Source organism: Pangasianodon hypophthalmus, chromosome 26 (genome assembly GCF_027358585.1).
Source record: "Pangasianodon hypophthalmus isolate fPanHyp1 chromosome 26, fPanHyp1.pri, whole genome shotgun sequence".
NCBI lineage: Eukaryota > Metazoa > Chordata > Actinopteri > Siluriformes > Pangasiidae > Pangasianodon > Pangasianodon hypophthalmus.
This window is the reverse complement of record NC_069735.1, coordinates 18,805,951-18,829,415: the sequence shown is the minus strand read 5'-3', so window position 1 is coordinate 18,829,415 and position 23,465 is coordinate 18,805,951. Positions and strand designations below refer to the sequence as shown.

Here is a 23,465-nt window from a genome sequence, read left to right as displayed (position 1 = left end):
ACCTGTGTACTGCATTTGCCTTTCCATGACCAAGTGAAAGACAGATTTCAGCAGTTATTAAAAGCACCATTGCTTGTCCAGCCCAGCGTCACTGAACCGCGAGTTGACATCATCTTTCATCATCAGTTCAATCATCAATCATCAGAAATCTGCTTATATGCCTTTATTTGTTTTATCAGAATAGAAAGAATAGATAGTCACAGAACAGCACCACAAATGCATTTACAAAACTTTATCATTTCTATCAAGAACGTAGACAGAATGAAGCAGTGGTAGCGAGGAGTTGGGAAATTGGAAAGAAGGAACACAAAGGAAATGGTTACAGATGGAATAACTCACTTTTATTCCTGTGAATATCACCAAGAAGAAGATTTAAAAGAAAGAACAAAGAAAGTATTGTGATCAGTCACTAAGGAGGTCTAAAAAGTCACATAATCTATTGACAAATATCACGAAGTTGACAATACTGATGATTTTAGTTTTCTTTGTGTTAAAAACTGTTCGAATTTAAGATTTTAAATTGCACCCTGTGGTTTCAATGAAGTCTGTGCAATATAGTCTGTGTATAGAAACAGTAGGGAGATTTCCAAAGTAAAAGAAGCATTGCATTGTACTTTTTAATGCTTCTAAAGAATCAGTAAATATCTCACAAGTCCTCATATAGATCAGATGAGTGAATGGACTTTAAAAGCAGTAGTATAGGTAGGATGTAGAATAGGGTAGAATGGCTAGGCAGTCCTTTACGTTACTCGCCTACAGAACTGTTGAACTCACTATATCTATATGTGAACTCATGCCACATCTCCAGATGTACGAGTCCTATATTATCTCATATTGTCCTTTAATGACTAGCATGCTAAGATGCAACCTAGCTATAGCTTGTCGCAAGTGCACCATAAGGGAGACACAGGATCATTCAGAACATGCACAAAGCTGTATTCTAAGAACTTCTGGCTACAGACTACCATTTATAATCTTCTCTTGCTTTATTAATATATCATTTTTCATATTGCTGACTGTGACAGTAAAGATCAATGTGTTAAATCTTCTGTGTTTCCTTTCAAATAAAAGGGAGGATTGCAATTTCCTGCTCGTATTTCAGTAAGAAAATTGTGGACTGCCCTGGTAACTTCTTGGATTCCTTGTGTATTTAATAATATAAACCCCTACACTATAAGGTTCAATAATCATTTACCATGTTTCTCTAGCCACAATTTGTTGAAAGAGCTGTAATTTAGTATGCTGGACAGACTCGGGAGATTGTGTAACAATGACGATGATAGATCCTAGTTCATCCACCACATCTGGCCTTGCTAAATGGAACTCAGGGATCACCGGTTTATTGAAGGTGGTGTGGAACGTGTAGAGGCGGTTCACACCCTGAGAGGAGATGCTGTAAACGGACAGAGTTCCTTCTGGATAGTCCAGATACACTCCAGTTGTCTTTAAACCAGGAGTGGGGGCAGGCTGCACAGCAAAGAGTGTTTTTACACGTACATTTTCTTCATGGATGGCAGCATACTGGTGACTGTGGCAGACAAACTTTAAAGATTTTCCCCTAAAACGGTGCTTGTCCTCCTTTAATGCAATACTGACAAAGCCATCCCATTGCACCTCCCAGTAAAACCTTCCATCTGTCAGTTCTTCACTGCAGGATACCTTTTCCCACTGGGCTTGTTCCCTGGTCATATATGGCGGGTCGTACATATCTACAAGCTCCTGATACCTAACAACTCCTTTCCTGTCTTGAGAACATATGAGATCATGGCTGTAATTGAAGTTGAGCTCTTGGTAGTCTAGGGAGAAAAAACATAAACATTAACCCTTTGTTAGACTTAATAGACTGGTGTATTCTTTAAATGGCATGTACATGCTATTGCAGTCTGAAGCCTAGTTCACACTGCACTGACAGACACTGACCAACGCCGACAATCACCAACTTTTAAAAGTTGGCTGTTGGATTTAGAACGAAACACAGCATTCATGTTCACACTGAACCAACAGACACCACAAGAGTTTAAAAATGATGATCCTTTTACCACAATCACAATTTGACTAGTACTATTGTCTTTACGTGTCGTTCTTCACCTGAAAAGATGAAGAGTGAAATGAAAGAGGTTGTGGGTGAAGCCTTGGTTGTTGCGACGTGAGAGACAGGGAGCTTACTTACATTTATGCAGAGAACTGCAGACAGAGGATATGCAGAGCTTTCAGAATTTTGCTTGGTTTACCCCCAAGCAGTTTCAGCAACTCAGAGAAAAACATCTTAAGTTAGGCGATGTGGTAAGCTAAGACCATTATTAGGTCATACATTATGAACAATATTTTCATGCAAATGTAAGTTATAAACATTTGTTGCAGTTTCACTTCTTACTTCCAGAAACAGAATATGGAAAATGGCGTACGGTTAGCGGATGATCCCGATTAAAACCAAAACACAAGAGTAGATGATCCTCACCGGGGGTCAAAATAAAGAATTTTATTTATATAATTTATCCTCTTCTTTCTGTTTCATCCAGAAATGTGCCATTTTACCCACAACAACAATTTAGCAAGCCTAGCACCTAGCGCACCGGCTTTCATTTCATTTCTTCGCTGACAGGGTTAACACGCTGATCTGACAAAACCCCACAAACGTGTTGGTTGGCGTCGGTTGGTGCCGTCTGTGAACTAGGCTTAAGTATATCAACATATAATGGTGGAGTTACTGATGCCTGGGATACCTGGTTATCTGATTATCATACTTTGGGCCATGTAGATTGTGATCATTTGTTCTTCATTTTGAAATGAACAAAAAAAATATGCAGGCAAGATGTTCAAAACAAAACAGTTTTTGGCTTTAAAACCATAAATATTACAGAAAGCTCTCAGATTCATTTTGGGCTAAAACTAATGAACGATCATGAATGAACCAGATGTGTATCAGTGATTACTGAGTATGTGACAGTGTTAGCGGCTAATGCACTGCTAATGTGATTCACTATGTCTTTGAAAACAGAAAGATGGTGACGGTAAAGGAGGACAACATGGCGGCTGAAAAAAAAGAACAGGACTGTCCAGGTGACGCAAGTTAAGAATATTATAATCATCCAAAATTGTATCATATCTATCATATTTATCATATTTATGATATCATTTATGAAAACAGAATTTCAGAGTTACACCTTATCCAGAGAATAATCTGTAGAATAGCAGACTTTACTTCTGGGTCAGGTTCTGGGTAGGGTTCTGGGTAGGGTTCTGGGTCGGGTTCTGGGTCGGGTTCACACATCATTTTTTCATATTTGATTTCTAGTCTTTGTGAAACAACAAAAAACTGTTCAATTTTCATTTCATCTGATCAGAGAACTCTCTGCTTATCACCTGCACACTTCAGTCTGGCTTTTTTAATGATGGTGTTGGAGTAGTGGTTTCTTCCTTGCATAAGAGTCTTTCAAGCCATTGTGATGCAGAACTCTCTTAATGGTCAGTGTACATACATTGGTACCTGATGCCTCCAACTTCTTCACCAGTTCTTTTGTTGGTGTTTTGGGGTTCAGCTGAACCTTTTGGCCCAAAGTTTGTTCATCCGTGGGAGTTCATTTCTGCCTCTTTCCTGCATGATGCACAGATGCTTGTGGTACCTTCAGTTGTTTGTCAATTGATCCTAAGGAGGAACCGGACATCTGGAGGTCCATCATTTTTTTTCTGAGGTCTAGTCCTAGTAGCTTGGATTTTCCCATAGTATTGTAGGTACAGTTGGGTCCATGAGTATTTGGACAGTGACACCATTTTTGTATTTTTGCCTCTGTACTCCACCACAATGGATTTGAAATGAAGCAATCAAGATGTGATTGAAGTCTAGACTTTCAGCTTTAATTCAAGGTGTTTATCAAAAATATTGTATTAAGCATTTAGGAATTACAGCCATTTTTCACAGAGACCCTCTATTCTCACAGGCTCAAAAATATTTGCTAGCTGTTTATGGGAACTATGTGGTCCAAAGAGGTGTTGATGCAAGCCATCATTAGGCTTAAAAAACAAGAGACCTATCAGAGAGATAGCAGAAACTTTAGGAGGGCCAAATGAACAATTTGGTACATTCTTAAAAAGAACGAATGCACTGGCGAGCTCAGCAGCACCAAAAGGCCTGGGAGACCACAGAAGACAACCAAAGTGGATGATTGCAGAATTCTTTCCTTGTTGAAGAAAAACCCCTTCACAACATCTAGCCAAGTCAAGAATACTCTGGAGGAGGTAGGCCTATCATTGTCAAAGTCTACAATCAAGAGACACCTTTATGAATGTAACTACAGACAATTTACCTCAAGATGCAAACCAACGGGAACATGCGAGAACAGAAAGGCCAGATTAGACTTTGCTAGAAAACCTTTAAAAAAGCCCAGTTCTGGAACAAGATTCTTTGGACAGATGAACCCAATGATGGGAAGAGAAGAGTATGGAGAAGGAAAGGAACGGCTCATGATCCAAAGCACACCAGATCATCTGTCAAATATGGTGGAGGCAGTGTTATAGCATGGGCATGTATGGCTGCCAATGGAACTGTGTCACTGGTGTTTATTGAAGATGTGACTGCTGATAGAAGTAGCAGGATGAATTCTGAAGTGTGTAGAGATACTTTCTGCTCAGACTCAGGCAAATGCTGCAAAACTGATAGGACAGTGCTTCATAGTACAGATGGGTAATGAGCCAAAACATACCGCGAAAGCAACCCGAGAGCTTCGTAAGGTAAAGAAATGGAATGTTCTTAAATGTCCGATGACCTCAACCTGATTGAGCTACTTTTCACTTACTGAAGACAAAACTGAAGGCAGAAAGACCCACAAACAAGCAGCAACTGAAGGCGGCTCAAGAGAGGAAGAGACAAAACTCAGCATTGGTGATGTCCATGGGTTCCAGATTTCAGGCAGCCATTTATTGCAAAGGATTTGCTTCCAAGTATTAAAAATAATCCTAATATTTCTATGTAAAACATGGCTGTAATTCCTAAATGGTTAATGCAATATTTTTGTTAAACCCCTTGTATTAAAGCTGAAAGTCTACGCTTCAATCACATTTTAATTGCTTCATTTCAAATCCGTTGTGGTGGTGTACAGAGGCAAAATCACGAAAATTGACTACGCTTAACGCAGAGATCAAATAGAAAACTAACGGCATTAGACTAGCTCACGGAGATGTTAGGAGAGAAAGAGAAACAAAGAGCAAAGTGGCATTTTGTATAGGTCTATTTATAGGCTATCATAAGAAATAGAATGCAATCAGGTCAAATTCAGGTTACTAAATAAGAAATCACTCTTCTAGAAATAGAAAAAAAATTATATTTCATATAGCTAATTAAGCCCAGATGCTCAGTCTGGGCTGATCAGAAGAGGTGCATTAATCAATGCCTTGATGCTCCGACTTGATTTGCGATCCGAAGAATGATGCGTCTTGGTGAGATTCTTGTGAATCCATTCGTTCCAGGGAAAAATAAAAGTTGAGATCTCGATTTGAAGTGCACAGAAAGCTAGCGCAGGCTAGCTTATTGGAACTGGGCAAAGACATCTTCTCTGAAATTCCCTATGTTTACTCCACAGTCCACCTCTGATGTGATACATGCCCAAATTGACTTGCCAAAAGGAATGTATGATAACATGAAACATGTGGAATTGTTCAAAAATAACTGAGATTGAATATGTTTAGCCTCAACTGTGCATAATGTGCCATTCCTTATATTCATTTTATGACCCTGAAGTGGATGTAAAATATTTCATAAACACTCACATTTCCAGAAACCAGTTGCTAGTCGTGATTGCCCATCATGGTCCAATCTATACACACACACACACACACACATATTGTGTTTAGCTGAAGCTACATATATGTGGATTTGCTCCTAGAACAGCTCTATTCTTTAGCAAAGACAAAGTTACTCAATTTCATCACTGGCACTTGATTCAGGGGAGAAAAACTCCTCTATAATCTGATAATTCTATAATAGTAATTCGCTCTAAGCACTGTGGGTGTCGGGTCTGATTTAGTGGCGGGAAGTTTGTATACCTGCTGTGACCTTTCAGTAGAGCGTCATGCCAAGCGCTGAGAACACAACAGCACTTCTGAGCTGTTATGTGTGTTTTTATATTGTGGTTTTGTTTTGATTCATGTCTTGTCTCCACCCATGCCCTGTCACTGGCTGTCTCCCTAGTGTTTCCTGTATAGTCTCACCTGTTTTCAGTTTGCCCTTTGATTAGCGTTTGAAACCCTTGTGTGTTGTTCTGGGTGAAGTAACGTTCAGCATTTACCCGCCTGACGTTGCCGAGCCGTGTCTGTTTTGGTTAGCGATATTCCAGTTCTTGACCCTGTTCTGTCTCCTAGTTTGTGTATTTTGATTACCCCGATTACCGTGGATTGTAGATCGCCTGACCTCTGCCTGTTTCCTGTTTCCTGTTTTGATTTTGACTCGTGTTTTGGATTTATCTGCCCGCTCCTTAAAAATACTGCACCTGCATCTGTCTCACCTCCTCCGCATGTGACCCAGAGTACTTTTTCTTCAAGAAAAACTTATTTTTTAGCTAGCTAACTAACACTCGGTGACATTCTGTAGCATATGTGCTGTTTACACTGAGCTTAGACTGGATTCTGCTTGGAAGCCATTTTAAATAAAAGAATATGCCAAATGTAAATGTATACTTGTTCACTTGCTTTAAAAAATCATGGCTATGAGGGATCTGAAATTGTGAAGCTGTACTTCCTGACCACATGTTATTAACACATTTGTTGTTTGGATACATTAAAGTATGCATTAAAATATTACGATGCATTAAAGTATTTACAATATATTTGAATAAATGTGATGAAATATACATATTAAACTAAAATGAATTTAATTTCGTGTACCTTAAAGTCTGCAGGTTGTAACATGGATCATGCAGTAGATCAGAGAGCAGCTTCTTTCCTAAAGGTCCTGGATGGTTGTAGCTCAGATCGAGATCTCTCAGGAATGATGATGGGTTTGATCTCAGCGCTGAAGCCAAAGAAGAGCAGCCCTCTACACTAATGGAACATCCTGACAACCTAAAAGAGAGAAGGTGAAGCTGAAGGTGAGGCAGACTGTGATGTAGAAGTTGACATTCCAAAATAATGCCAGAAATCACACATCTAGGACCTTGAAACTACAGTAGATGTGATATTGGCCTTGGCCTACCAATCTCCATGCCTGGCTTGTTAAATGGGAAAAATGGTGTGATCAATTGTGGTGTAGCTGAGTGAAAAATCAGAGCTGGCCATGGAGGGTTTGAATGAACTGTGGTGAAGAAAGGGGAAAAAGGCGGACTAAAGGGAAAAGATGAATGTCTGCAACTTGGAGAATCTGCAAATGGAAGCTGTAAGGAGTTGAGAGTGAGGTTAAGTGAGGCAGTACTTGAGAGTTTGGCTCTTGGCCTAGAATCAATAGATGCAGGTTAAAGGGGTGGTTTGGGATGAATGAAAAAGGGGTTGAGATGAACGGGGGTGGTGTTCGGGTAATTGATGTAGAGGTTGAGTTGTGTGAGGGGGTGTTGCGAGAAGTTGGGATTTTCTGTCAAAATACTTTGCTCGTTTGAATGTACAAATTTGTTTATTTTAGTTCTTTTTTGGCTGAATATACAGTATTTGGTGGCCAAACACTGGATCACCTGGATGAAAAGAAATGTTCATAAACATTTTTCAAACCCCAGTTTTTGGAGGACACAGTTGGGATTTTTCAGTCCAGTAGCCAGAAGCTTAACTCCTGAATCCTGAAGGTCGTTGTCTCTCAGGTTGAGTGTTTTAATCACAGAGTAAGTGCCCAAAGTCACAGTCAGATATACACAAGCTTTCCATGAGAGGTTACACTGTCTAAGCCTGTGGGAATGAGGAAAAAAGGATCAGTAAACTCCCTCAAACAAATATATATTGCATTCCTGTGGGTGGCATCTTACATTTATTCCTGCTACTAGAGACCTGAGATTTTGGGGCAGACTCAACGTCTCTGAGTAAGGTGAAGTAGTTCTGTTGAAACAACTCTTCCAGCTCAAGGCTTTGACTGTGCAGTTTCAATCAATTTTCTCCTTCCATATCCTGTTTACTACTTCTTTTAAACAATAGTTTGTTTTCTGTTTCCTGTATTCATCCCTTCTGACATGATCAAATCTTACATCTGCCCTTTCCTGCACTTTATAAAGTACCTTCGGAAAGTATTTACCCCCTAGTGATTATTTCTCTTTTTGCTGTAACATCAAATTTAAGTTTATTAGAATGGGATTTTTTTCTGGTCAGTTTGAAGTGACTCTCCACAGAAATAACATTAAATAAATTATTTAATTCGATTCAATTCAATTTTATTTGTTTAGCGCTTTTAACAATAGACATTGTCACAAAGCAGCTTTACAGAAATAAATATATTCAGGATGTTAATTTTATACATATAAACTTTTCCCTACTGAGCGAGCCAGAGGTGACGGTGGTGAGGAAAAACTCCCTGAGACGATATGAGGAAGAAACCTTGAGAGGAACCAGACTCAGAAGGGAATCATCCTCATCTGAGTGACACTGGATTGCGTTGTCACTCAGATGTCCTCAGAATTATTTTAAAAATACAGAAATCTAAAAAAGACGGCAAAATTAATAAGTATTCACCCACTGTCTTCTAGCAGCCTTTATGCCGCTATTCAGGCACGCTATAACCCTAGGCATGTTATTTTGAAAAGCTTCAAAGGTGTCTTTCGTTATTCTGAAGCAAGCAACCAAAAAGAATGTGTGGAGCTAAAGCTAAGTTATTCCCACTGATATCAGGTCAGACTTATAAGAAAAACACCACCCACAGGAAAAAAGCCAAACAAAACGATTGTCTAATGTGTGTTGTTGATGTTCAGTTCATCATTTAACATATTTCTCATTTGTACCGGTACATTTGTATCAACATGACAGGTTAATTCATGTAAAGATTTCTTCTCATATGCAAAGAATTGCTATAAATGTGACTGATTCTCACCCCAGTGTCTGTAGCGGACAGCGAGGACTCATTAGTCCGGGGCAGAGACGTTTTACTCCCACATCACTAATGCTGCAGTTGTCCAGAATCAGCTCTCTCAGAAATGAGTGTTTGAGGGCTGATGCCAGATAACTACAGCTTTCAGCACTGATCTGACTGCCGGACAGTCTGTAAATCACATTTTACAGTAATATTAGTAAACATCGGCAAGAAGTGATGAACTGGCCGTGAGGTCTGTTTTATTCACAAACACGATTTCCGGTTATTCTATTAATCCGAGTTACTTCATTACTAAGCTAAAAGATATTAGTCACATTGATGCACAGACATTTAGAGATCCATTATTGTGCTTTCTAGTCTTGCTTCCTCCTTAGCATTATTTTACGTTGTATAAAGTTAATAATATTTGCTATTTTTAAAAAAAAACATGGAGAGAGTTAACAATTGAGCATGGGAGATGGGTAAAGACTGAAGATCTGCTATAAAACTATTTGAATGGAAAGGTGGTTTCTCCCACTAACAAATTACTTAAAGGGTAAAAGGTCTTATTTTAACACAGGTTTTTTTGTCGTAAATTGTAATGTTCCCTCACCTTAATATTTCAAGATAACAGCTGGGACTCTGAAGACCCTGAAGGACCAATTTCACTCCTTTCAGGGTTAAGCTGTTGTAGCTGATGTCCAGCTCTTTCAGCTGACACTCGGATGACTGAAAGGCTGAAAACAAAATCTCTGCAGAGTCATCTTTAATATCACATGCACAGAGCCTGCAAAAAGATAAAAGATAAAGAATGTATTTGGTTATTGATAAAGATACATGAGATTACTGAGGATGGTTCCACTTAAAAACCATGATGATGGCTTTGGACTGCAATTCATATGAACAGTTCTGCACTCAGGTCTTCACCAGTGAACAGCTGATAACCTCAACAAAACACACCGCATGTGTAAACTATAATGAATTTCCTGGTTACACAACTGCACTTTTTGTCCATATAGTACACAGTTACAGAGGGGAATGATTTATAATCGCACTATCGGGTGTCACGCAGATGAGGATGGGTTCCTTTGAGTCCGGTTCCTCTCAAGGTTTCTTCCTCATATCATCTCAGGGAGTTTTTCCTCACCACCGTCACCTCTGACTCACTCATTAGGGATAAATGTTTACATTTAAAATTTATATCCTGAATTTATACATTTCTGTGAAGATGCTTTGTGAAAATATCCATTGTTAAAAGTGCTATACAAATAAAATTGAATTGAATTGAATGGATCATTTGGTAGACTTTCATGCAGGGCAGTTCTCTCATAGATGAGAGAGTGAAAAAAACTCTAGAGAGAAAAAAAAAACTCTAGAGGTTTAAGACATTCACTCAAGGATCAATAACCATTCATTTAAGGTCCAGTACAGATCCTGTAGATGAATCCTAGCAGTACCATGGTTTGAAATTTCAGGGTATGATAGTCTAAAATTTCATGGTATTAATCAAATTAAAAGAAAAAAAATATTCCAAAATCTTTATACAAAGTCTTTATACAAGTCTCACTACATATCCAACAAAAAGATCAATTCTGAATTCAGATTTCTTGTTCCTTCTTAGAAAGATTATTTAGGAAATGAGGTTTTCATAAAATCTGTTACACTGTCATTATTTAGTACTTTTCATTATAAGCATTATAAACAGAGAGTGCTTATGACGTAAGGCTAACTAAATCTAACTAAATAACTAAATCTAACTAAATAACTAAATCTAACTAAATAACTAAATCTTACTAGCATGGCACTATGCACTGTGCTTGGCCAAAAATAGAGCATTGTTTGGTTTAGTTGTGGTCAGCAATGCCATGTTCTTCTGTGTGTTTGATAGCTGGGGTATATGATAAAGTTAGGAATATGCTCAGAGTGACAGCAGTGACTCATCTTTGTAAGGGAACACCACCGGGATGGCAGAGAGAAGCTTTCCTGAGCTGTTTCAACCGTGGTTTGGAGGCAGAAATTAGGAGAGGTAACAGGAAAAACGGAGGCGCTTTTGTGTGACTTCGTGTGAGTCCAGATGGAGGGGGCTGAGAAATTTTTGGGGGAGTTTCAGAAGGACACATAAGAGATGAGAACCACTGAAGTAAGGAACTTGAACAGGTTAAAAAAAGTAATAGATGGAAATGTATTTTAATTTGAAAAAGTCAGTGGTGATGAAACCGTCTGATACACCATGACTAACCCTGAAACCATCACACCCTAAAAACCCCAATCCTTACCTTAACTGTTAGAATTACGGGTTGCTGTGGAAATATTCAAAATATTTACTGCACAGTTCTACTTTTATATACTCCCTGTTCATGTGACTTTAACGAGGTAATGATGTTAGATATGCATCACCTCACACATAGTTGAGCCTGGAAAATTATAGTTACGCTTTTCCCATACTAGATATTTAAAATTACTGTTGTATTATTGACTTTCATATCAGTTATACAGTTGAGGTCAAAAGTTTACATCCCCCTTTCAGAATCTGCAAAATGTTAATTATTTTACCAAAATAAGAGGATCATACAAAATGCATGTTATTGTTTATTTAGTGCTGACCTGAATAAGATATTAAAAGCATTAAGAGCCGGGGGGTGAAAACTTTTTGAATTTGAAGATCAGGGTAAATTTAACTTATTTTGTCTTCTGGGAAACATGTAACTATCTTCTGTAGCCTCTGAAGGGCAGTACTAAATGAAAAAATATGATATTTAGGCAAAATAAGAAAAATGTACACATCTCCATTCTGTTCAAAAGTTTTCACCCCCCCCCCGGCTCTTAATGCATGGTTTTTCCTGAAGGATTTTTCTGAAGAACAGCAGGCAGTTTAACTGTTCAGGACAAACAAGGGACTCAGGAACAACTATCAGTAAACAAAAAAACACAGCTGTGGATCATTCAGGTAACAACACAGTATTAAGAATCAAGGGGATGTAAACTTTTGAATGGGGTCATTTTTATAAATTCAACTATTATTTTCTCTTGTGGACTTTATGTAAACATCTTTTATGTGAAATATCTTATTCAGGTCAGCACTAAATAAACAATAACATGCATTTTGTATGATCCTCTTATTTTGGTAAAATAATGAACATTTTGCAGATTCTGAAAGGGGGATGTAAACTTTTGACCTCAACTGTACTTACACTTATTGGGTTGACTAAGAACAGATATTGGTAACCTTTTTATATATTTTTGCTAATATTAATCGTATTAACATACTGGTGTTTACGTGACATGTTCATTTCAATGATTCTTATGATCTGTGGTCTGTGGTTATCCTCACTTTAGTGTGTGTGGCGGAGGGTGAGGGCCCATCAGAACCGCACGCAGAAGAGATGCTCCTGATTTCTCCAGGTTGATGTAACTGATGTTCAGATTCTCCAGCCTGCAATACGGGCTGTTCAGGCCAGGCAGGAGAGACTCCTGCCTCATGGTTAACACAAAATTGCGGCTGAGGTCCAGCTCTCTTAAAGGTGTGTCTGGATCCTGAAGTGCAGAAGCCACAGTCTTGCAGCTTTGTTCTGTCAGACTACAATCAGCCATTCTGCAGAGACACAGATTCAACTAAATTACATTTCCTGTGGCGCTCAATAATCAATAATCTCCAGAAATCCTTCTGTGCATAGCGAAGTTACATAAACATAATAGAGACAATCAGATCATACAGAGGCAAGGTGGATTCAGAAACTCAAGAACATACTGAAGAGAAAATATTCTATGACACTGACCAAAGTTAATACCATCTAGGTAGGCTAAATATTAGGTGCTATGCATGAGTATTCACCCACTTGAACTTTTTCACATTTTTTGTCACAACTGTACAATGATATTGTGTGCAAGTCTGAAAAATAGTCTGCAAAATTATTTATGTAAAAGTTGTGTTTGCATAAGTATACAGTCCCTTTGCTTTGAAACCTGTAAATTACACTGAGGGGAAGGTATTCAGACACTTTTGCTCTTGTTATTTAATATTTCAAATCCTCACCAACTTGTATAAACAAACAAAAAAACCACAACAGATTTCATTTCAAAAACCAGTCTGGAAAAAATAAGTACACCCTTCCTAGTTCCATAATCATTGAGAGAGTAATTAGCAGCCAGGTGTTACTAATGAAATGCAAAAGATTAATTAATCAACAAAACATCGAACCTTGAGCTGGATGGGCTACAACAGCAGAAGACCACATCAGGTTCCTCTCCTATCAACCAAGAACAGGAATCTGAGGCTATCATGAGCACTGACTCACCCAAACTGGACAGGTAAAGACTGGAAAAAGACCAGGAGATTTTCTCTTTCTAATCCTCAGCTGTCCAGTTTGGGTGAGTCTGCACACACTGCACCTGACAACACTTTTTTTTTTTTTTAAAGCGAAGGATCGTCACACCAAATATTGACTTTGTTTCATTTATTACTGTTTGCTGTTTCATTATTTTTGAAGGCATCTTTGCTCTACAGCATTTCTTTGCATGTGCCTAAGACTTTTGCACAGTAGTGTATGTATATATATATATGTATGAAATATATACAATGATAGACAAAAGAAATACAATACAATGAAATATATACAATGATAGACAAACTCAGGTAGACGTTTCATAGGAAAGGAAATTCCTATAGGATTCAAATAGGAAATTCAAGAGGGAAGAAGATTAGCTAGCTACCTAGTGATAAATAAAAACATAGATAGATATATGGACAGATGGATCAGATTAGGTAGTAAGTACCAAGTAGAATACATTTAAAATAGTAGCTGATTTAGAATTTTTGAACATAGAAAGTATATTCCTGAGACAAAAGAAGCTTCACTCACACAGCCCTTCTGCAACTCCTCACAGCAGAGACAAGCCTTCTACGACCCTCCTCAGATGTGTTGTATTTATGCAGATCCAATTCTTCCAGGACCTCCCTGGACTGCAGAATGATGTAGGCCAAAGTGGAGCATTGTGCTGCTGTTAGTCTGGGCCTAGTTTGTGTTTCTGTGGTCAGAAATCTTCGGATTTCCTCTGCCATGGAGTGATCATCCAGCTCCAGAAGACAATGAAAAAGGTTAATGCATCTCTCTGAGGAAGGAGTTTTTCTGTCATCCTCCTCTCTGAGCATGTTTTTGATGTATTGCATAGTGTGATGAATGTTCTCCTGCACGTTCTCTACTTTCAGAGGGATGGACTTCAGCAACAGCAAATTGGACTCCATTGAGAGACCAAGAAGGAAGCGAAGGAAAAGATCCAAATGCCCACTCCTACTCTTCATGGTATTGTGTATTGCATTTTTTTGTAAATCATGCAAGGTCAAATTTTGCTGAGGAACCCTCTGTGAAAAGTCAAAATCACTGTTGTAGTTGTCATCATCATCATCATCAAATGCAAGGTTGTCGCTATAGTCTACATAATTGTGGTTTTGAGCAGGTTTGTCTTGGTCGGACTGCATCACACTGATTCCTTCAACAGCAAATTTGTGGAAGACAAAAAAGGCTGCAAGATACTCCTGAAAGCTTAAGTGCACAAAGCTGTACTTCTTTACTGAAAACATCGGATCCTCTTCTCTGACAATCTCAGTAAACACTCCTGACCTCACTGAGGCTTCAGTGATATCAATGCCATAATCTCTTAGATCATCTTCTGAAAACACAATGCTGCTTTTCTGAAGTTTGTCAAAAGCCAGCTTCCCAAGTTTCAGGATGATCTCAACATCAGCATCGGATAGTCTTAATGGATCCCTTTCTGTCATTCCGAGATACTTTTTCTTCTTTTCATTTGTTTGGATTAGCAAAAAGCGTGTGTACATCTCAGTAAGAGATGATGGGATTCTTTCACACTCTCTGATAAGCATTTTTTCCAGAACTGTAGCTATGATCCAACAGAAGACTGGTATATGGCACATGATCTCAAGGCTCCTCGCGTTCCTTACATGTGAGATGATCCTGCTGGCCAAGCTTTGGTCGCTGATTCTTTTTCTGAAGTATTCCTCCTTCTGCAAGTCTGTGAATCCTCGTACTTCAGTTATACGTTGAATCAGATCTGGAGGGATAATGTCTATTGCAGCTGGCCGTGAAGTTATCCACACCAAAGCGGAGGGAAGCAGATTCCCTTGGATGATGTTGGTCATCAGCACGTCCAGAGATGCTGATTTGGAAACGCTTGACACTCTTTTCTCTCCGAAAGCAAATGGAAGCTTGCTTTCATCTAGACCGTCAAAAATGAACAGGGTTTTACAGTCGTCATAATATTTTACATCTTTAAATTCGTTAAGTTCTGAGTGAAAGTCACGTAGAAGCTCATGAAGACTGTAGTTCTCATTTATCATGGAGTTCAGTTCACGGAAAGGTAAAACAAATAACAGATCGATGTCCTGATTGGCTTTTTCTTCAGCCCAGTCAAGAATAAACTTCTGCACTGAGACAGTTTTTCCAATTCCAGCAATGCCTTTAGTCAGTACAGTTCTGATTTTACCTTCTGCTTGTTTGTTGCCTTTGGTTTTCTTTTCTTCTGTGTTCCCTACAAGACCTTGCTGGTTAAATGGTTTGAAGATATCCCTGCAGTTGATTGGCATGTCCTGTTCAGGAAGTGTCTTGAATGCAGGATCAATCTGCCAAACCTCATGCTCATTGTTCACGCCTTCTGTCTCTCCCACTGTGATGTAGAGCTCTGTGTAAATCTCCCTGAAGAGAGCTCGGTTCCCTCTTTTAGCAGTTCCCTCAAAGATGGTCTCAAATTTCTCTCTCAGGTTGGATTTCAACTTTTTACTGACCCTTAATATAATGTCAGGTCCTAAAAAATAAATAATCACATGTCAGGAGAGATGAAAATACATAGGTGTTGAGCTGAGTTCACTTAAACACGGATTACACTTGCACACGATGTTTGACATTTTCAAGAATCTTTTGTTATTAATTTGTCCTTATTTAATTTATGAGTGATTCAGTTTAAGTCATAAATGTCTCAAAGAGCAACTGCTCTATTTAAGCCCATTTTTAAGCCCTTTCTACTTTGACAGGTTAAGAGTTAGGGGTTAAGAGTTAGGGGTTAAGAGTTAGGGGTTAAGGGTTAGGGGTTAAGAGTTAGGGGTTAAGAGTTAAGGGTTAGGGGTTAAGAGTTAGGGGTTAAGGGTTAGGGGTTAAGGGTTAGGGGTTAGGGGTTAAGGGTTAGGGGTTAAGAGTTAAGGGTTAAGAGTTAAGGGTTAGGGGATAAGAGTTAGGGGTTAAGGGTTAGGGGTTAAGGGTTAGGGGTTAAGAGTTAAGGGTTAAGAGTTAAGGGTTAGGGGATAAGAGTTAGGGGTTAAGGGTTAGGGGTTAAGAGTTAAGGGTTAGGGGTTAAGAGTTAAGGGTTAAGAGTTAAGGGTTAAGAGTTAAGGGTTAGGGGTTAAGGGTTAGGGGTTAAGAGTTAGGGGTTAAGAGTTAGGGGTTAAGGGTTAGGGGTTAAGAGTTAAGGGTTAGGGGTTAAGAGTTAAGGGTTAAGAGTTAAGGGTTAGGGGTTAAGAGTTAGGGGTTAAGAGTTAGGGGTTAAGGGTTAGGGGTTAAGAGTTAGGGGTTAAGGGTTAGGGGTTAAGAGTTAGGGGTTAAGAGTTAGGGGTTAAGGGTTAGGGGTTAAGAGTTAAGGGTTAAGAGTTAAGGGTTAGGGGTTAAGAGTTAAGGGTTAAGAGTTAAGGGTTAGGGGTTAAGAGTTAAGGGTTAAGAGTTAAGGGTTAGGGGTTAAGGGTTAGGGGTTAAGAGTTAGGGGTTAAGAGTTAAGGGTTAGGGGTTAAGAGTTAGGGGTTAAGGGTTAGGGGTTAAGGGTTAGGGGTTAAGAGTTAAGGGTTAAGAGTTAAGGGTTAGGGGATAAGAGTTAGGGGTTAAGGGTTAGGGGTTAAGAGTTAAGGGTTAAGAGTTAAGGGTTAAGAGTTAAGGGTTAGGGGTTAAGAGTTAAGAGTTAAGGGTTAAGAGTTAAGGGTTAGGGGTTAAGGGTTAGGGGTTAAGAGTTAGGGGTTAAGAGTTAGGGGTTAAGAGTTAAGGGTTAGGGGTTAAGAGTTAGGGGTTAAGAGTTAGGGGTTAAGGGTTAGGGGTTAAGGGTTAGGGGTTAAGAGTTAGGGGTTAAGAGTTAGGGGTTAAGGGTTAGGGGTTAAGAGTTAGGGGTTAAGAGTTAAGGGTTAAGAGTTAAGGGTTAGGGGTTAAGGGTTAGGGGTTAAGGGTTAGGGGTTAAGAGTTAAGGGTTAAGAGTTAAGGGTTAGGGGTTAAGAGTTAGGGGTTAAGAGTTAGGGGTTAAGAGTTAGGGGTTAAGGGGTAGGGGTTAAGGGTTAAGAGTTAGGGGTTAAGGGTTAGGGTTTAGGGGTTAGGGGTTAAGAGTTAGGGGTTAAGAGTTAGGGGTTAAGAGTTAGGAGTTAGGGGTTAAGAGTTAAGGGTTAGGGGTTAAGGGTTAAGAGTTAGGGGTTAAGAGTTAAGGGTTAAGAGTTAAGGGTTAGGGGTTAAGAGTTAGGGGTTAAGAGTTAGGGGTGAGGTGAGATGAATATCAAAAGAATTATTTGGGAATGTGCACTGAAACATTGCCAGGACCTTGCAGTGAGTGATTTTGCTGTTCTGGAAAGGTGTAATGTATTTTATTTAAACTTTTCCCTGCCTTATTTCTTGTTGTGGTGATAAACAAAAGTTTTTGTATTACATATACTCCAATGTGACTACTCTCCCCCTTCTCCTTGATATAGTTCTAGTACATGCAGTATGTATAATCCCTGTTCTGGTATGTCCTCGATGCTTTTTTTTTTTTTTTGCTTTGTTGAAGAGTGGAATTTAAACGCAGTGCTCACCGGTATGAGAGGCTTCACACGGGGCTCTCTGACGGGGCTCGGCTAGTCAACAACACAACATGCAGAGTAAGGGAATGCAGTATTCAAATGTATCTGTTATCTTCAATCATCAAGTATCTTCACTGAGTATTTGAAGCATGTAAGCACTTATTAAGATACAGAGTGTTATTTATAAATGACCAAAAACTATTAAAAAGTTTCTTACCGGTCGGGTGCATGTGTGATTGAGTTGTGATAATGACATTCCCTCCAATGTGACAACCAACCACCTGAGGAGCATGAACAGCTCCATCCTGAGCTGTGATGGAGGTCTGGAGAGAGACAGGAGGTAGGGACGTAGATGCAGGAGGCGCTGATCGATCCTCCATTTCGAGCGGAAAGGATGGACTTTAAGTACTCCTCTATGAATGTCTTTAATATCAAAACACATTAAACACACACAGACACACACACACACACAAAACACACACACAGGAGTTGTTGTCAAGGATTTGTAACATTTAAAAACAACCATCATATAGTTTATAATATCTAAAAAATCAATGATATTGATTCTTTTATACAATTAAACAAGTGTCAGACTGAAGGTGTGTTCCTGCAGGAGTTTCTGTGATGGAGTGCTGAGTTTGGAGACATACTGTGAGTCTGCCTCAGTGCGTGTAGAGTGTATGTTCAGTGTATGTTCAGTGCGTGTTGAGTGCATGTTCAGTGCATGTTCAGTGTGTGTAGAGTGTGTGTTCAGTGTGTGTTCAGTGTGTGATGAGTGCGTGTAGAGTGCGTGTAGAGTGCGTGTAGAGTGCGTGATCAGTGTGTGTAGAGTGTGTGTTGAGTGCGTGTTGAGTGTGTGATCAGTGTGTGTAGAGTGTGTGTAGAGTGTGTGTAGAGTGTGCGTAGAGTGTGCGTAGAGTGTGCGTAGAGTGCGTGTAGAGTGCGTGATCAGTGTGTGTAGAGTGCGTGTAGAGTGCGTGATCAGTGTGTGTAGAGTGTGTGTAGAGTGTGTGTAGAGTGCGTGATCAGTGCGTGTAGAGTGCGTGTAGAGTGCGTGTAGAGTGCGTGTAGAGTGCGTGTAGAGTGTGTGATCAGTGCGTGTAGAGTGCGTGTAGAGTGTGTGATCAGTGCGTGTAGAGTGTGTGTAGAGTGTGTGATCAGTGTGTGTAGAGTGCGTGTAGAGTGCGTGTAGAGTGCGTGTAGAGTGTGTTATCAGTGTGTGTAGAGTGCGTGTAGAGTGCGTGTAGAGTGCGTGTAGAGTGCGTGTAGAGTGCGTTATCAGTGTGTAGAGTGTGTGTAGAGTGTGTGTAGAGTGCGTGTAGAGTGCATGTAGAGTGCGTGTTCAGTGTGTGTTCAGTGTGTGTTCAGTGTGTGTAGAGTGTGTGTAGAGTGTGTGTTGAGTGCGTGTTGAGTGCGTGTAGAGTGCGTGTAGAGTGCGTGTAGAGTGTGTTATCAGTGTGTTATCAGTGTGTTATCAGTGTGTTATCAGTGTGTAGAGTGTGTGTAGAGTGTGTGTAGAGTGCGTGTAGAGTGCGTGTTCAGTGCGTGTTCAGTGTGTGTAGAGTGCGTGTTGAGTGCGTGTTGAGTGCGTGTAGAGTGCGTGTAGAGTGCGTGATCAGTGTGTGATCAGTGCGTGTAGAGTGCGTGTTGAGTGCGTGTTGAGTGCGTGTAGAGTGCGTGTAGAGTGCGTGTAGAGTGCGTGTAGAGTGCGTGATCAGTGTGTGATCAGTGCGTGTAGAGTGCGTGTAGAGTGCGTGTAGAGTGTGTGATCAGTGCGTGTAGAGTGCGTGTAGAGTGCGTGTAGAGTGCGTGTAGAGTGCGTGATCAGTGTGTGATCAGTGTGTGTAGAGTGTGTGTAGAGTGCGTGTAGAGTGTGTGATCAGTGTGTGTAGAGTGTGTGTAGAGTGTGTGTAGAGTGCGTGTAGAGTGCGTGTAGAGTGTGTGATCAGTGTGTGTAGTGTGTGTAGAGTGTGTGTAGAGTGCGTGTAGAGTGTGTGATCAGTGTGTGTAGAGTGTGTGTAGAGTGGGTGTAGAGTGTGTTATCAGTGCGTGTAGAGTGCGTGTAGAGTGCGTGTAGAGTGCGTGTAGAGTGCGTGTAGAGTGTGTGATCAGTGCGTGTAGAGTGTGTGATCAGTGCGTGTAGAGTGTGTGATCAGTGCGTGTAGAGTGTGTGTAGAGTGTGTGATCAGTGTGTGTAGAGTGCGTGTAGAGTGCGTGTAGAGTGCGTGTAGAGTGTGTTATCAGTGTGTGTAGAGTGCGTGTAGAGTGCGTGTAGAGTGCGTGTAGAGTGTGTGTTCAGTGTGTGTTCAGTGTGTGTAGAGTGTGTGTAGAGTGTGTGTTGAGTGCGTGTTGAGTGCGTGATGAGTGTGTGTAGAGTGCGTGTAGAGTGTGTGTAGAGTGTGTGTAGAGTGCGTGATCAGTGTGTGTAGAGTGCGTGTAGAGTGTGTGTAGAGTGCGTGTTGAGTGCGTGATCAGTGCGTCTAGAGTGTGTGATCAGTGCGTCTAGAGTGCGTGATCAGTGCGTCTAGAGTGTGTGATCAGTGCGTGTAGAGTGCTTGATCAGTGTGTGTAGAGTGTGTGATCAGTGTGTGTAGAGTGCGTGATCAGTGTGTGTAGAGTGTGTGTAGAGTGCGTGTAGAGTGCGTGTTGAGTGTGTGTAGAGTGTGTGTAGAGTGCGTGATCAGTGTGTGTAGAGTGCGTGTAGAGTGTGTGTAGAGTGCGTGTTGAGTGCGTGATCAGTGCGTCTAGAGTGTGTGATCAGTGTGTGTAGAGTGTGTGTAGAGTGCATGATCAGTGCGTGTAGAGTGTGTGTAGAGTGCGTGTAGAGTGTGTGATCAGTGTGTGTAGAGTGCGTGTAGAGTGCGTGTAGAGTGCGTGTAGCGTGTGTGATCAGTGTGTGATCAGTGTGTGTTGAGTGTGTGTTGAGTGTGTGTAGAGTGTGTGTAGAGTGTGTGTTGAGTGTGTGTAGAGTGTGTGTTGAGTGTGTGTAGAGTGTGTGATCAGTGTGTGTAGAGTGTGTGATCAGTGTGTGTAGAGTGCGTGTAGAGTGTGTGATCAGTGTGTGATCAGTGTGTGTAGCGTGTGTGATCAGTGTGTGTAGAGTGTGTGTAGAGTGTGTGTAGAGTGTGTGTTGAGTGTGTGTTGAGTGTGTGTTGAGTGTGTGTAGAGTGTGTGTAGAGTGCTTGATCAGTGCGTGTAGAGTGTGTGTAGAGTGTGTGTAGAGTGCGTGATCAGTGCGTGATCAGTGCGTGTAGAGTGCGTGTAGAGTGCGTGTAGAGTGCGTGTAGAGTGTGTGTAGAGTGTGTTATCAGTGTGTGTAGAGTGTGTGTAGAGTGTGTGTAGAGTGTGTGTAGAGTGTGTTATCAGTGTGTGTAGAGTGTGTGTAGAGTGTGTTATCAGTGTGTGTAGAGTGTGTGTAGAGTGTGTTATCAGTGTGTGTAGAGTGTGTTATCAGTGTGTGTAGAGTGTGTGTAGAGTGCGTGTAGAGTGTGTGATCAGTGTGTGTAGAGTGCATGTAGAGTGCGTGATCAGTGCGTGTAGAGTGTGTGTAGAGTGCGTGATCAGTGCGTGTAGAGTGTGTGTAGAGTGTGTTATCAGTGTGTGTAGAGTGTGTGTAGAGTGTGTTATCAGTGTGTGTAGAGTGTGTGTAGAGTGCGTGTAGAGTGTGTGATCAGTGTGTGTAGAGTGTGTGTAGAGTGTGTGTAGAGTGTGTTATCAGTGTGTGTAGAGTGTGTGTAGAGTGTGTGATCAGTGTGTGTAGAGTGTGTGTAGAGTGTGTGTAGAGTGTGTTATCAGTGTGTGTAGAGTGTGTGTAGAGTGTGTGTAGAGTGTGTTATCAGTGTGTGTAGAGTGTGTGTAGAGTGTGTGTAGAGTGTGTTATCAGTGTGTGTAGAGTGTGTGTAGAGTGTGTTATCAGTGTGTGTAGAGTGTGTGTAGAGTGTGTTATCAGTGTGTGTAGAGTGTGTGTAGAGTGTGTAGAGTGTGTGTAGAGTGTGTGTAGAGTGTGTGTAGAGTGTGTTATCAGTGTGTGTAGAGTGTGTGTAGAGTGTGTGATCAGTGTGTGTAGAGTGTGTGTAGAGTGTGTGATCAGTGTGTGTAGAGTGTGTGTAGAGTGTGTGTAGAGTGCGTGTAGAGTGTGTGATCAGTGTGTGTAGAGTGTGTGTAGAGTGCGTGATCAGTGCGTGTAGAGTGTGTGTAGAGTGTGTGTAGAGTGTGTGTAGAGTGTGTGATCAGTGTGTGTAGAGTGTGTTATCAGTGTGTGTAGAGTGTGTGTAGAGTGTGTGTAGAGTGTGTGTAGAGTGTGTGATCAGTGTGTGTAGAGTGTGTGTAGAGTGTGTGATCAGTGTGTGTAGAGTGCGTGTAGAGTGCGTGTAGAGTGTGTGTAGAGTGTGTGATCAGTGTGTGTAGAGTGTGTGTAGAGTGTGTGATCAGTGTGTGTAGAGTGTGTGATCAGTGTGTGTAGAGTGCGTGATCAGTGTGTGTAGAGTGTGTGATCAGTGTGTGTAGAGTGTGTGTAGAGTGTGTGATCAGTGTGTGTAGAGTGTGTTATCAGTGCGTGTAGAGTGTGTGTAGAGTGTGTGTAGAGTGCGTGTAGAGTGCGTGTAGAGTGCGTGTAGAGTGTGTTATCAGTGTGTGTAGAGTGTGTGTAGAGTGTGTGATCAGTGTGTGTTATCAGTGTGTGTAGAGTGTGTGTAGAGTGTGTTATCAGTGTGTGTAGAGTGTGTGATCAGTGTGTGTAGAGTGTGTGTAGAGTGCGTGAGCAGTGTGTGTAGAGTGTGTGTAGAGTGTGTTATCAGTGTGTGTAGAGTGTGTGTAGAGTGTGTTATCAGTGTGTGTAGAGTGTGTTATCAGTGTGTGTAGAGTGTGTGTAGAGTGCGTGTAGAGTGTGTGATCAGTGTGTGTAGAGTGCATGTAGAGTGCGTGATCAGTGCGTGTAGAGTGTGTGTAGAGTGCGTGATCAGTGCGTGTAGAGTGTGTGTAGAGTGCGTGATCAGTGCGTGTAGAGTGTGTGTAGAGTGTGTTATCAGTGTGTGTAGAGTGTGTGTAGAGTGTGTTATCAGTGTGTGTAGAGTGCGTGTAGAGTGTGTGTATAGAGTGTGTAGAGTGTGTGTAGAGTGTGTGATCAGTGTATGTAGAGTGTGTGATCAGTGTGTGTAGAGTGTGTGATCAGTGTGTGTAGAGTGTGTGTAGAGTGTGTGATCAGTGTGTGTAGAGTGTGTGTAGAGTGTGTGTAGAGTGTGTTATCAGTGTGTGTAGAGTGTGTGTAGAGTGCGTGTAGAGTGTGTGATCAGTGTGTGTAGAGTGTGTGTAGAGTGTGTGATCAGTGTGTGTAGAGTGTGTTATCAGTGTGTGTAGAGTGCGTGTAGAGTGTGTGTAGAGTGCGTGTAGAGTGCGTGTAGAGTGCGTGATCAGTGTGTGTAGAGTGTGTGTAGAGTGTGTTATCAGTGTGTGTAGTGTGTGTGTAGAGTGCGTGTAGAGTGTGTGTAGAGTGCGTGATCAGTGTGTGTAGAGTGTGTGTAGAGTGTGTGTAGAGTGTGTGTAGAGTGCGTGATCAGTGTGTGTAGAGTGTGTGTAGAGTGTGTTATCAGTGTGTGTAGTGTGTGTGTAGAGTGCGTGTAGAGTGTGTGTAGAGTGCGTGATCAGTGTGTGTAGAGTGTGTGATCAGTGTGTGTAGAGTGTGTGTAG

The 23,465-nt window shown here is 40.9% G+C and overlaps 1 protein-coding gene across 2 annotated transcripts in view; it reads right to left on the bottom strand.

Moving 5' to 3' along the window:
- Nucleotides 1–148: 148 nt before the first annotated feature.
- Nucleotides 149–23,465, bottom strand: part of LOC113524903 (NACHT, LRR and PYD domains-containing protein 3) — a 35,610-nt gene continuing 12,293 nt past the window's right edge. Inside the window, exons 2-11 of one of the 2 annotated variants that reach the window (XM_053229806.1) lie at nucleotides 17,998–18,203; nucleotides 17,793–17,834; nucleotides 13,828–15,784; nucleotides 12,300–12,560; nucleotides 9,582–9,755; nucleotides 8,990–9,157; nucleotides 7,690–7,860; nucleotides 6,877–7,053; nucleotides 5,764–5,810; nucleotides 149–1,796 (exon numbers count right to left, since the gene is read on the bottom strand). In XM_053229806.1, the coding sequence (XP_053085781.1) occupies nucleotides 1,192–1,796; nucleotides 5,764–5,810; nucleotides 6,877–7,053; nucleotides 7,690–7,860; nucleotides 8,990–9,157; nucleotides 9,582–9,755; nucleotides 12,300–12,560; nucleotides 13,828–15,784; nucleotides 17,793–17,834; nucleotides 17,998–18,160 (3,765 nt within the window). In that variant the 5' untranslated portion in view covers nucleotides 18,161–18,203 and the 3' untranslated portion in view covers nucleotides 149–1,191. Of the gene's footprint in view, nucleotides 1,797–5,763; nucleotides 5,811–6,876; nucleotides 7,054–7,689; nucleotides 7,861–8,989; nucleotides 9,158–9,581; nucleotides 9,756–12,299; nucleotides 12,561–13,823; nucleotides 15,785–17,792; nucleotides 17,835–17,997; nucleotides 18,204–23,465 lie in introns of those variants that run through there. The other variant, XM_053229808.1, reaches the window with a different exon arrangement.